The sequence below is a fragment of the Bison bison genome, unplaced genomic scaffold (genome assembly GCF_000754665.1).
Source record: "Bison bison bison isolate TAMUID 2011002044 unplaced genomic scaffold, Bison_UMD1.0 scf7180017864492, whole genome shotgun sequence".
NCBI classification, from domain to species: domain Eukaryota; kingdom Metazoa; phylum Chordata; class Mammalia; order Artiodactyla; family Bovidae; genus Bison; species Bison bison.
The window spans coordinates 3561688-3575464 of NW_011495051.1; the positions used below are offsets into that span (position 1 = coordinate 3561688).

At 50.5% G+C, this 13777-nt stretch overlaps 2 protein-coding genes across 3 annotated transcripts in view; both read right to left on the reverse strand.

Moving 5' to 3' along the window:
* Window positions 1-8166, reverse strand: part of LOC104979698 (chromosome unknown open reading frame, human C19orf10) — a 12112-nt gene extending 3946 nt beyond the window's left edge. The window contains exons 1-3 of one of the 2 annotated variants that reach the window (XM_010828161.1): window positions 7909-8166; window positions 6493-6543; window positions 1188-1249 (exon numbers count right to left, since the gene is read on the reverse strand). In XM_010828161.1, coding sequence (XP_010826463.1) covers window positions 1188-1249; window positions 6493-6543; window positions 7909-8085 — 290 coding nt within the window. In that variant the 5' untranslated portion in view covers window positions 8086-8166. The remainder of the gene's footprint in view (window positions 1-1187; window positions 1250-6492; window positions 6544-7908) is intronic. The other variant, XM_010828162.1, reaches the window with a different exon arrangement.
* Window positions 8167-12555: 4389 nt separating this feature from the next.
* Window positions 12556-13777, reverse strand: part of DPP9 (dipeptidyl-peptidase 9) — a 36380-nt gene continuing 35158 nt past the window's right edge. The window contains 1 exon segment of the mRNA XM_010828163.1: window positions 12556-13685. Coding sequence (XP_010826465.1) covers window positions 13593-13685 — 93 coding nt within the window. The 3' untranslated portion in view covers window positions 12556-13592.

Below are 13777 nucleotides of genomic sequence, written 5' to 3' on the forward strand. Positions count from 1 at the left end.
GCTGAGTGTGTCCCTAAGGGCTGCTGCTGGGTGGGTCAACTAAGAGGCTGCAGGATGAGGACCCTGCTCTGGGCCTGTGTGGCCCAAGTCTGTGCCCAGCTGGAGGGCTGGCACTCCCAAGCCCATGTGAGATGATGGTCTACAGGCAGGGGGATGCAGCTTGGATGACTAACCTGTAACGAGGGGGCCCCACCCCGGCTCCTCTCCTCTAGATGCTTCCCTCTGAGGCCAGGAAGGGGCACAGATAGGGTCTCAACAGGGCTGGTGGTGGCGTGTTGAGGACATGAGGCTCCCACCCTCACACTACTCGGTACCCTGGAGTGGGGTACTGCTGCTGTGTGTAAGGTATCTCGCAGGAGACGGGGACTGCACTGAGGCCAGCACGCGTTTTCTTTGATTAAATGTCACCCTCTCTGCTCTCTATCATATCCCATTTCTTGATCTGTCCCCTGGATTGACTCCGGTCCCTGACGGTGAGAGCGTGGCTGGGACTTCTGCTGTGTTGGACACGTGTCAATGCTTGAGAAATTGGTTCTACGGGACCTCTCTGGCAGTCCAGTGAGTAAGAATCCACCCGCCAATGCAGGGGATGCCAGTTCGACCCCACATGCCATGCAGCAACTGAGCCGTCATGCAACTACCAAGCCTGTGTGCCACAAGAAGAGAAGCCCCTGCACCGCAGCAAAGATCCTACATGCAGAAACTGAGACCCAACACAGCTAAAAAAAAAATCAGTTCTGCTCAGGTGATCCATTCCAGGCCACAGGGCCCAGAGGAGAAGGGCCAGGATCCGATGACACTGTAGACCCTCCTCCCCATCAGGGGGCTGACCGCCTCCTTCTCAGGCTCCTCGAGCTGGGCTCCAGGCCGTGGGGTTACAAGAAGGGTGGGCATGGTGTCAGCCCCAGGGCAGGAGATTAAGCCCTTGAATGATGAATGTAACTGAGGGTGAAGAAGAAGGGGGCAGTGTCTGGGGAGCCCGACCCCTCTCCCGGGGGCTGCAGCCCCTGCCTCCTGCCCCCTCAACCCCTTCTCAGCCTCAGTGTCAAGGTGATCTCCTGGGGAGCCCTCCCAGGGAGCTCTCCCCACCCTGGAGGGCCGCAGGACTCTGTCAGCCTGTGGGCTGCCTAGAGCAAAGGTGCCTCATCTGAGGAGGGGGTAATCCCACCCCCAGGACCCTGGCTTACCTCCAGATGGTGCAGGTGAAGTGCTGGTGGTCTTCGCTGGTCCCCAGACTCATCTGCCACTTCTGGGGAGAGAGGACAGACAGGTCAACCCAGGACACACAGCCTCACATGGTACACAGCCTGCACCGCACCGGGAGTGAACCCCGATGTCAACTCTAGACTTGGGGTGCTGATGTGTCAGTGCAGGTTCACTGACCCTCACAAATCCACATGATCAGGGATGATGGTGGGGGGACAGGGATACGGGAAATCCCTGTGCCTCCTGCTCAATTTTGCTGTAAAAAATAAAGTCTGTTGGGAAAAATAAAAGAAGGAAAGACAGTATCCTCCTGGTTGCTTGTGTAAGTGCAGAGCAGTTCTTAGAGAAGATGCAAGACTGCAATAACCATGGTGACACACAGGACGTGGTGGGGGCTGGGCAGATGGAAGGTGCCGGAGAGCTTTTCATGGTTTTTTTTTTTTTCTCTTTCTGAATGACACGTATTAGCTTTTTTAAAAAATTAAATTAAGAAAATAATACTTTAGGGACTTGCCTGGTGGACCAGTAGTTAGGTCTTTGTGCTTCCACTGCAGGGGCACAGGTTCGACCCCTGGTCAGGGAACTAGGATCATACTTTAAGATGGTTCCAAAACACACCACTACCAGTTTATTCTCATTTTCAGGGCCTCCGAAAAGTTGGCCAAATGCAAGGTCTGGTGGCCTGAGGTGTTTCTGAGCTTGACTAGTAAAATGAGAGTGTCTTATCTTTCTGAAAGAGAAAAGATGGATTCCAATTGCTGATAAGCTGTTTTAACACTAGAGCTTTTCCACTAGTAAAAACAAGGCCGTTTTTATGTTAATTATGATGGGAATAAATGGTCACTTAGAAGCCTCCTGCCTGCAGCATGAAGGCCGGAGCCAATCACTTAGGTGGGACAGGCAAGGCAAGTGGACTCATATATTCATTTTCTATTTAAAAACTACTGGGACTTCCCAGGGGGTCCAGTGGTTAAGACTCTGCACTTCTACCGCAGGGGGCGTGGATTTGATCTCTGGTCGGCGAACTAAGAACCCACATGCTGCACAGTGTGGCCAAAAAATAAAACTGGACAAAACAAACAGGAAAAAAACTCCTGCCCACAGTTTCAAGGGCTCACAGTTTTATGCTGTGAAATATCTCTGGGATGGTGTTCTTTAGCTCTTAAAAGTTCCATGACAGGCAAATCTTTAAGCATTTTTTTTAAGACTATGAAAGCAAACTAAATTAAAACCAAGCATTTCTTAGCAATATGGCCAACCTCCCTCTGAGTTGTTTGTTAAATGATCTTGACTGTGGCCTTGAGGCTGCAGGCTAGGGTGGGCGGTAGGTGCCCTTGGTGAGGCTCACATTTTGGCATCAGATACTCACATGAGGGTGTGTTTTGAGGCAGCCCGTTCAGACAGAGCCTCTGTGACCTTCTCCGGGAGGCTGGGGAGATCAGGGCCTAAGTGCCCAAATGGTCACCGCTATTGTTTTTCATTAAGATATACTGATAAGTTAACAGATGGTGAAATGGGCCCATTTGTGTATTTTTTTAAGATTTTTGGATGTAGACTATTTTTAAAGTCTTTATTGAATTTGTTACAATATTGCTTTTGTTTTATGTTTTGGTTTTTTGGTCAGGAGGCATGTGGGATCTTAGTTCCTCAACCAGGGATTGAACACTCACCCCCTGTATTGGAAGGTGAAGTCTTAACCAGGACCACCAGGGAAGTCACTGTGTCTGTTCTGAGTTACCCAACTGCGACACAAGTCAGTTCTGTCTCCCCAGCTGTCTATTCACCATCCCTGTGCAGTCATTCCCTTCCTGCAAATCCCCAGGCATCACTCATCTGCTCTGTCCTCATAGCTGTGCCTTTGCACAACGCCGCCTGAGCGGAATCACACAGGCCACGATCTCCTGAGTCGGTCAGTCTGACTCCACCTAACACATGTCTGATTAATCTGAGTGGTTGCATGTGTATCAACAGTTCACTCACCTTTAACAGCTTTATTGAAAAACAGTTTATATAATACACAATATGCTCTTTTTAATTGGACACTTCAGTGTTTCCTTGTACTTTCAAAGCTGTGCAACCATCACCTGTATAGCCACTCTCTTTTCCCGGGGATCTTCCTGCCCAGGGATCGAACCCGGGTCTCCTGCATTGCAGGCAGATTCTTTGCTGTTTGAGACACAAAAGAAACCCCTATCCAGTTCTCACCATCCCCCAAAGAAGTCCTAAACCCACGAGCAGTCACCCGCACTCACTCTCCCAGGCCCTGACAACCAGGAAACCACTGTGTCTGTGGATCAGCCTGTTCTGGACGTTTCCCATCAGTGGAGTCACACCCTGTGTGCCCTCCTGTGCCTGCTTCTCTCACTGAGCATCGTGTTCTCAGGATCTGTCCACGTGGTAGCGAGTGTCTGGGCCTCACCCCTTTCCATTGCTGAGTGATGCTCCTGTGTGTGAGGGACCACGCTGTGTTCATTCATCACCTGTTGAGGGACACTTGGGTGGCTTCCACTTGTTGGCTATGGCAAATCATGCTGCTCTGAACAGTCACGTGCGAGCTTTGTGTGGACGTAAGTTCTCATTTCTAACAGGCAGATACAGAGGATCCAGTGGGCTGTTTCCTGCCACCGGGGCAGTGGGCCAGCAGCCAGAGAGCCTGTGGGTCACACTGTCGTGTTCCCATGCTCTGCTGGTGGCCCGCAGTCTCTGATGACCAGAGTTCTGGCTGGTGCTGCTGAAACAGGTCATGCCGGACACGTCTGCTCTGAGGTATTTCCTTTGGGAAGAATTCCCTCATCCAAAATGGAAGAACTGAGCCTGTTGCTGGCTCAGAATCTGTGACCCAGCCGCTGTCCCAAGAGTGAGCCTGGCTCTCCCGTGAACTGTCCACCTGCAGGGTCCTGTCAGGGAGGCACTGCTGGTGATGCAGGCTGTGTCCCACCTCAGGGTAGTAGTCAAAGGTCTGCACCTTGGGGACCTCGGTCACATTCCAGTTGAGGGGGCCTGGGTCCTCAGCCTCAGAGGCTGCCATGTCCTCATGTGCGAAGTGGGGTAATGACAGCCTCCCAGGGTTCTGAAGATGAAACGCGACATGTGCCTGGCTTAGCACCGCTCGGTGCGCCTGGTAAACTGCTAGGTGGTTGGGGACATCACGATTTTATTATCCTATGAACTGACCATGGACACAACCATGGGCTTCCCCGGTAGCTCGGACGGTAAAGAATCTGCCTGCAATGCAGGAAACCTGGTTTCGTTCCAGGGGTCGGGAAGATGCCCTGGAGAAGGAAACAGCAACCCACGCCAGTATTCTTGCCTAGAGAATTCCACAGACAGAGGAGCCTAGCAGGTTACAGTCCATGGCGTCGCAAAGAATTGGACATGACTGAGCAACTGACGGTTTCACTTTCACAACCAAACAGGCAAGGAATGCACTGATGAGGAGAAGGAGCCCAAGAAGGGGCATGGCTCTACCAAGAGGTATGGACCGGGGTAGAATGTTCTACCACATGTCACCACCCCACAGTGGACTGGACTGCTTAGAGAAGCAGCGAGGCCTGGAGGTGTCCGAGGGAGCGGTGGACAATCCCAGGATGCCCGTGGTCCTGGCGGCAGGGGGAAGGGCTGCAACGACCCTTGGTTCCCCTGGGAAGGGTGTCACCAGGTGGTCACTACATTTCATTACAATTCTGTTGCTGGGGGACATTTATTTATAAATCGAATGTATCCAAAGTCAGGAAAGTGGATTTCATGTCACTTTTTAATTTTAATTATCTATTTATTTATTTGGCTGCGCTGGGTCTTAGTTGGGGCTTGTGGGATCTAGTTCCCTGACAAGAGATTGAACCTAGGTCTCCAGCATTTGGATCACAGAGTCTTAGTCACTGGACCACCAGGGAAGCCCCAACTTCATATCATTCTTGCCCAGTGGCTTTCACCTGGGGGTAATTTTGTCCTCTAGCGGATACTGGAGGACATTTAGACATTGTCTAAATTCACAGGTTCTAGGAAGTAAGATGTGGACACATCTTTTTTGGAGGACCTCATTCAACTCACTACATTATGTGAAGAATTACCACAGATTTAATAGCTTGAAAGCGACACCCATTCATTGGCTTACAGTTCTGTAGGTCAGAAATCTGGGCGTAGCAGGGCTGTGTTGTTTGTTCAGTCTCACAAGCTAAATCAGAGTGTCAGCCAGGGGCTTCCCTGGTGGTCCAGTGGTTAAGACTCTGCCTTGCAATGCAGGGGAGGTGGGTTTGATCCCTGGTCGGGGAACTGAGATCCCATGTGCTGCATGGCCCGGTCAATGAAATATATGAAATAAGATTGGAAGCCAGACTGCATTCCCAGCTAGAGATCTGGAGATTAGGGTCCTCTTCCGACGCACCTGGTTGTGGTGGGGTTCAGTTCCTTGTGACTAGAGGGCTGAAGCCCTGATTTCCCTGCTACCAGCCAGGGGCTGCTCTGAGCTTCTAGAGGCCACACATCCTACCTCCTCAAAGTCAGCTGTGGTGCACTATACCTGTCTTATGCTTCCAATCTCTCTCACTCCATCTTCTGCCATCAGCTGGAGAAACCAGCCAGCAAGGAACTGGGGACCTCAGTCACACACCGAAAGGAACCAGGTTCTGCCAACAACTTGAATCAGTCTGGAAGAGGGTTCTCTCCAGAGCCTGCAGGTGAGAGCCCAGGCGGGCTGACACCTTGATCTTGGCTTTGCGAAGCATCCAGCTGAGCTGACAGGGACTTCTGACCTTTAGAACCATGGGACAGGGACTTCCTCTGAGGTCCAGTAGATAAGACTATGCTCCCAACGCAGGGAGCCTGGGTTCTATCCCAGGTTGGGGAACTAAGATCTCACATACTGTAACTAAGCCCTTGTGCCACAACTACTGAGCCCTCGTGCTCCAGAGTCCATACACCACAATTAGAGAAGCCCACATGCCCCGACAAAGACCCACGGTAGCCAAATAATTGAAGAAAAAAAAAATAATGATGCAATAATAATTGGGCACTGTTTTAAGCTGCTCAGTCTGTGTTACTCAGCACAGATGAACACGATACTGCTAACGGAGGCTCGTGAGAACGGCAGATTCAGGTCTCACATCCCTCTTTCTGTCCATATGTCTGTTCACTCTATGGAATTATGAGTAGAATCTGCCATCACCATTGGACTTGAGCACTGTCTTTTATCGCTTAGGCAAGAATAGTCCAGTGTCCTCTAGATAGCATGTCTGTATGACAATGGATGCTATCATACTAAACTACATGGAGTTTTGAACAACTCACCTCATTGGTCCCTCCTTGAGATGCATAGGTGAACACACAGGTATATTTGTCCTAGAGAATGGAAGGAAAAAATGTCTCGGTAGTAGATAATTGTTAGCGCTGGAGCTTCAGGGTCTCTGAATGTCCCTCTGAGATCCAGAATCAAGATCCTGCTTTTGAGTATCTACACTTAGGGGGAGGAGGTAGAGTCAGAGCCTTCTGGCTGATGTCCCTGGAGGCCGATGTCCTTGGAGGCCTGAAACTCCCCCACCAGCCTCCCCGCTTGGGGATCTCCTGGCTCTGGACAAACAACCCATGTGGCTTCTAGAAGGGGGAGATCACATCTCTTCCAGCACCCACCCATTTAGGAACATGAAATCTGGAATTAGGGACCCCTGGGGTCCCTGTGTCCACATCTCTGCTCCGCTGTGGGCCTTGGGCAAGGGCAAAGCTTTCTGTTTCTTCACCTGGAAAATGGGCCTCACATAAAGAATCTAGCAAAATATCAGGTTATAAGAAAGAAATAAACAAATAGTGACTATTGATATCATTGTCAGACTGGAAAGGGGGACTGAGAGAGGAAGCAATTTCTCCAACAAGCTGAGGATGGGCTAGACTAGACCTAGGCCTGCTGCCTCTAGATAAGGAGGGTCTGGCCTCAGATTTCAATGAAAAAGATGGGGGACCTTGTGCAATGGAAGGAAAAGCAACATCTGTCCACTTCCTTCCTGGTCAGAGCTGAGGCAGAACGACTTTCTGTGGGGTCTGGAAGCATATGCCCCTGGGCCTCCAGCTCTCCTCTCCCTACCTCTGGGCCCATCCTGCCCTCCAATAAGGAGGGGCTCACTTGAGTCTAAACCAGACAATCCTGAAGGAAATCAACTCCGAATACTCACTGGAAGAACGAATGACTGACACTGAAGCTGAAGCTCCAGTACTTTGACCAACTGATGTGAAGAGCCGACTCATAAGAAAAGATCCTGATGCTGGGAAAGATAGAAGGCAGGAGGAGAAGGGGGCGACAGACGACGAGATGGTTGGATAGCATCACTGACTCAATGGACACGAGTTTGAGCAAACTCGGGGAGACAGTGCAGGAAAGGGAAGCCTGGCGTGTTGCAGTCCATGGGGTCGGAGACTCGGACACAACTGAGCGACTGCAGAACAACACTTCAGTCTGAGGGATGGGGCTGCTTGGGCACGATGGGCAAGTGAGATGAGTTAGGGACTGAGGCTAGAGACTCAGCCCCTTCAAAGAAGCCAGCCCCCAGGAGCCTCATCTCCTCTTAATCCAAGTCCCGCCTCCTACCCTCAGGCCCTGCCCACGCCGGGGCCGCCCCCGGTCCCGCCCCCGACCCCGCCGGTCAGCTCCCCCTCCCCAGGCCATGCCCCGGCTAGCACCATTCCTCAAGCCCCCGGGGTGTCTGAGGTACTTACCCCAGGGCCCACGTTCTGGGAGAAAGAATGCACCACGCCGCCAGGCCGCACGTCAAACGCCACCGTCGTGGGCTCGGACACCGTCTCCACCGGCCTCAGCGCCGCGGCCGCCAGGAGCAGCGAGACCCACAAGTTCGCGCCGCCGCTGCCATTCCTTCTTCCGCTGGGCGCTGCCATCTTGGAATCAGGTTCGCGGGGGCAGGAACGGCGGACGGAGCGCGGCGAGGGACACGTAGGGAGTCTGGCGGAGGCCACGTCGGCGTCGGGCGCGACCACGTGATCCGAAAGGCCCCGCCCCTCCTACCCGGGCTGCCATCTTGGGGCGGGGCTTGGAAGTCCCAGGAGCGTTTGGGGCTGAAGGAATTGGAATAGGTTTTTTGGTTTGGGGTCCATTTGTCCCTCACTAGCCAAGTGACTGACCCTTCAACTCTAATAGTTAGTACGTGTACAATGAATGAAGGATATAAAGGAGCACCACTGAAATTCAGGTTAATACATGTAGGCAGAATGAGGGAAATGGAAGATCACCATTGAGCAAACAACTCTGATTGTTACTCCAAGATTCGTGGATCCATGCTAAAAACTGGTGGGGAAGAGGATTTTTGCATTATCTCAAAGTATTTCCCCCCGAGATACATAACAGTTACAAAGAGAAAAGTAAGTAATTTTACAGGGGTGACACCATCTTTAGCCCACTGAGCAAAGTCAACGTCGTTAAAAAAAGACAGTGACTTCATGGAGTCACCACGGGATACAGAGGACATTCTGAGTGGCATCTCCTTGGAATTTCTGTGCAAAATGCACGGCCTTAATCTGATAGAGCAGATACCAGAGAAACCCAAGTTGAAGGATGTTCTACCTAGGTAGCTGGCAGTTCTCTTTAAAAATGTTAGGAAAGACAAAGGCTGAGGAACCATCACAGAATGAGGAGACTAAGACGTCGAAAGGCAACTGGGATCTAGGATTGGATCCTTGCCTTAGTCTGGGTTGTTATAACAATATCTTAAGCAGACAGGCTGGCTTAAACAACACATTTATTTCTTACAGCCTGTTCTGAGTGGGGGTATTTGCTCCTGTTAAGAAATGCTTCCCTCTTTGCAGCCGGCTGCCGTGGACCTGTTAGGAATTGGCTCCATAAATCGGAGGACGGCAGACTATTTGGTGTTTTCACACAGCACAGTTCTTTTTATGTCTCCATTTCCCTACTTCCCGTGTTTGACCTTCAGTGGGTCCCTATGAAGGATTCAATTAGTGGCCAAATGCTGTAGCTGACAAGGTATTTGGTTGTGAGTGGTTTTGAGTTTCCTACTCAAGAGGGGTAGGTGTGTGTATGTGTGTTTTCTTCTCAGACTGAACCCCAGCCTCTTGTTTCTGTTTTTCCTTTTTGCCTGTAAAACAAAAACCAAAATAGGAACAAACAAAAAACTTAAGGGATTTAAAGAGAAAAACCATCATTCCCAAGATTCTGCTATTTAATCATGACATGAAATCTAGCAGTCAAAAAATATTTGGTAACAACTACCACGGCTTCTGTCTCCATGGTCAGGACACCATAAACAGGGTGGGTGTGGACATCATAGAGTGTGAAGGAACTCCCTTGTGGTGACTTAACAGCTCTGTATGTATGTGTGTGTATATATATATATATATATATTTTTTTTTTTTTTTCCCCCTGCCATGAGACATGTGGGATCCTAGTTCTCTGGCCCAGGGATCAAACCTGGGTCGCTTCAAGTGGAAGCTCAGTCTTAACCAACAGACTGACCACCAAGGAAGTTCCCAACAGCTCTGTATTTTGGCTGTGGTGGTGGTTCTAGGAATCTGTACAGGTGACAGAGTGGAATAGAACTACATACATATGAGTGCCTGTGAAAGCTGATAAAATCTGAATAAGGTCTAGAGTTTAGTTCATTGCATTGTATTCACATCATGTTCCTGGCATGACAGACAGTGTATTAGGGTTAGGTAAGATGTACGCTGGGTGAGAGTACACGAGACTCCACACTGTTTTTGCAACTTCTTATGTGTCTGTGGTTAGTTTAAAACAAACAAACAGGAACTTTCCTGGTGGTCCAGAGCATGTTTACACCGCAGGGGGCACTTGTTTGATCCTTGGTCAGGGAACTAGGATCCAGCATGTCACAAGGCAGCTCCCCCCACCCAAAAAAAAAGTTTCTGCTTGAGATGGTTGTGGGTTGCCAATTGCCAAGCCTCCTGGGCAACCCTAGTGACTCTTTTCTCATCAACTTCTGTCATTCTGTGACTTGTGATTAGTTGCCTCTCCACTTTCACAGTGGATTACAGGCAAGATATATTCTTATTCCTGAGATGATTCTTAGCATTCATTGGCTGAGCTTCCTACCCATCAAACATTTTAAAATCAGCAACATTGTTCAGGTTGCAACATGTATGACAATGCACTTATTTCCTTCACATATAAAGAGGGTCTACAAATGAATGAGGCCAACATATCAAAAGGTGGGCAAGGAATTCCCTGGTGGTCCAGTGCTTAGGAATCAAGGGCTTGGATTCCATTCCTGGTTGGGGAACTAAGATCCTGCAAGCCAAAAAGAAATTTAAAAAGTTGGCAAATAATTAGCAGTAAACAAGTGCCTTAAAGCATGAAAATATTCATACACACAGAAATATGAGTTCAGAGTACAGTGAGCTGCTGTGTTTCACTCCCTAAGCTTTTCAAAAATAACAGGTGGTACTGAAGACTCTTGAGAGTCCCTTGGACCGCAAGGAGATCAAACCAGTCAATCCTAAAGGAAATCAACCCTGATATTCACTGGAATGACTGATATTGAGGCTAAAGTCCCAATACTTGGCCACCTTTTCCAGCCGACGCACTGGAAAAGCCTCTGATGCTGGGAAACATTGAAGGCAAAGGGAGAAAGGGATGATAGAGGATGGCATCATTGGATGGATGGTTGGATGGCATCATTGACTCAATGGACATGAACTTGGGTAAACTCCAGGAGATAGTGAAGGACAGGGAAGCCTGACATACTGCAGTCCATGGGATCACAAAGAGTCAGACATGACTTGGCGACTGAACAAGAGCAACACTGAAGGAATGGAGCAAGGGGCACATTTCACCAAGAGGTGTGTACATGGAGGCATTCTCCTTAGAAGGCAATATTGCAATATTGTTCAAAATTAAAAATGAATATGCCTTTTGATAATTCTAGGAAATTATCCTATAAATTCAGACATGCCCAAAACATGTACAAGGCTGTTTGTTGCAGGATCTTTTATAGCAGAGGTTGGTCATTGACAACTTGTGGCCAAATTTGGCCAGCTGTGTGACTTTGTAAATAAAGTTTTATTGTCACACAGCCACATCCACTCATTTATACATTATAATTATACATTATAATGTATACATTATACATTACCCTTGGCTACTTTTGAGTTGCAAGAGCCAGAGCTGAGCAGTTGGAACGGAGACTAATTGGCCCACAAACCCTGAAATATTTACTCTCTGGTCCTTGACAAAGTCTGTTGACCCCTGATTTATACAAAAAGCCCAGAATAACCTTATCCCTTGATAAGTGTCTGGCAAAATAAATTATGGCATTCCCAGAGCAAAACAGAAGGCAGGTATTAAAAAGAGAGACTGGGGGACTTCCCTATGGTCCAGCGGTTAAGAATTTGCCTGCCAATGCAGGTGACACAGGTTCAATCCCTGGTCCGGGAAGATTCCACATAACATGGGACAGCTAAGCCTGTGAGCCAAAACTGCTGAGCCCAGGTGCTGCCGACATTACGTAAGCCTGCATGTTCTAGAGCCCATGCTCCACAAGAGAAGCCACTGCAACTAGAGGAGCCATTGCTTGCCACAACTAGAGACACCCTGAGCACATAAACGAAGACCCAGCACAGCCAAAAATAACATTTTCTTTTTCTAATGAGAGACTGGGGAGGGGTTACCGCCCCCAGAGGTGGGGAGGGCATCGTTTTCCTCTCTATACCCTTTTGTACTGGTTTATTTTTGGCCACACTGTGGCATGTGGAACTTCCCCATCGAAGGATCGAACTTGTGCCCCCTGCAGTGGATGCATGGTTTCTTAACCACTGGACCACCCAGGGAAGTCCCTGTTTTATTCTTTAAGCCATTAAATATAAAAGTGGACCTTCACAAAGGATGGAGCGGGTGATGGCCCTGGGGCCAAGGTCATTGTGCCATTAGAAACTCAAGTACCATGAGTGCCCTCAGCTCGGGCAGGGTCTCCAGTCTCATCTCTCAGCTGTTGAGACAGACTTGAAGAGTCTGCACCCTGCCCCGACTTGTCGGTGTGTCCTGATGCTCCAACCACTGAATCAAGCCTCTGGATAAGGAAAGGTGCAAAAGGAAGTCAGGGCCAGGCTGCCCACGACAGCCTGGGCTGGGTCCCTCAGTGGCACCCACGAGCTGCCTCAGGACCTCTGAGACTGTCCTTTGGGCCATCTTCCAGCCGTGGCATGGGACCCCCTGCTGTTTTGTGCCAGGGCAGCAAGGCTGAGCAAGCAGCCCCTCTCCTACCACTGCCAAGACTGCCCTGCCCTTGGCTCAGCTCCCTCCTGGGACTTCCCTGCCCACCCACGGAACCCCCATCACCAGCCCCGGGGAGTTTAGCTTAGAAGGAACCTCAGGCAGGTGGCAATACTTCCATCTGGAATTGTTTAATGTGTCTACTTCTTACACGCATAATTATAAAAGAATAAGAATTGACAAAAATATTTTCTTTCCATAATATGTAGAGGTGGTTCGGCTCTCTGGTGGGATTTTTTTGTTGTTGGGTTTTCTTTTTTTTTTTTTAACCCGCCCCTGGCAGAACTCTTGGCGGGAGGGAAAGGAAGAATAAGGATAACCCTGAGGCGGGGAGGGTTCCACTCCCAACCCTGGAAGCCCGGTTAGTGCGGGCCAGGCAGAAACGTGGGACCAGATGGCCCGGCTGGAGAAGGGGCAGCAGCCGCTGGCCAGCAGAGCCCCAGCCGGTCACGTTTCAGAGCCTGCCTGAAAGCTGAGGGAGAGCCGGGCCGGAGGGCTGCCCGCTCCCCTGCACACTTGTGGTCTGCTGGGTGCACAGCTCCTGTCTCGGGTGCTGGCTGGGGTGAAACCGGCGGCTGGCGGCAGACCCAGATTCTAGATTTAGGCACCCCTAGCTTTCTGTCTTTTAAATAATAAAGAAAAACGCCCCTCCCACACCCCGCCAAAAAAAAAAAATCACAAGTGGGCGCGGGTGGGGAGGACAGGCAACCACATGCTTCTGCACCGCTGGCTGGGCTGAGCCTAGGCCTGGCCACCCCCACCCCACCCTGCCCCCGGGGCGAGCAGTGCAGAGGCCAGGCTTCTTGGAGTCTCTTCAGGCCTCCACATTCAGTGGAGTTGAGGCTCCCAGACAATGGGGAGCAGTGGGATGGCTTGAGGAAGTGCTTTGTGGACATTGGCCTCAGCGCTCCATCCTGGCAACCCTGAAGCAGCAGGCAGAAAACCCAGGAGCATGAACAAAAACGATCAAAGGTGTGGGGGTGAAGGTGGTGGCTCCCGGGGCGGGCAGTCCCGCGGGCTGGTGGGAGGAGGTGCGGTGCGGGGCCTGCGAGGCCACTCGGTCCCTCCTGCACCCTGCATGCGCGATGGCGGCTGTGGAGCCACTTGTGCTCTGACTGTGCAGGCCCCTCCCGAGGCGGCCCCGGGCTCAGAGGTGTTCCTGAAGAAAGTGCAGCAGTGTGACTTCATAGTGCTCACCGGACTCGGGGCAGCGGATGCTGTGTCTCTCGTTGGGGTAGATCTGGGTGGAAAGAGAAGGCAAGGCTGGTGGCACCGAGGACCCTGCATCCTGAACCTCACCCTCGGAGTCTGGCTCCCAGCGTGTCCCCTCAG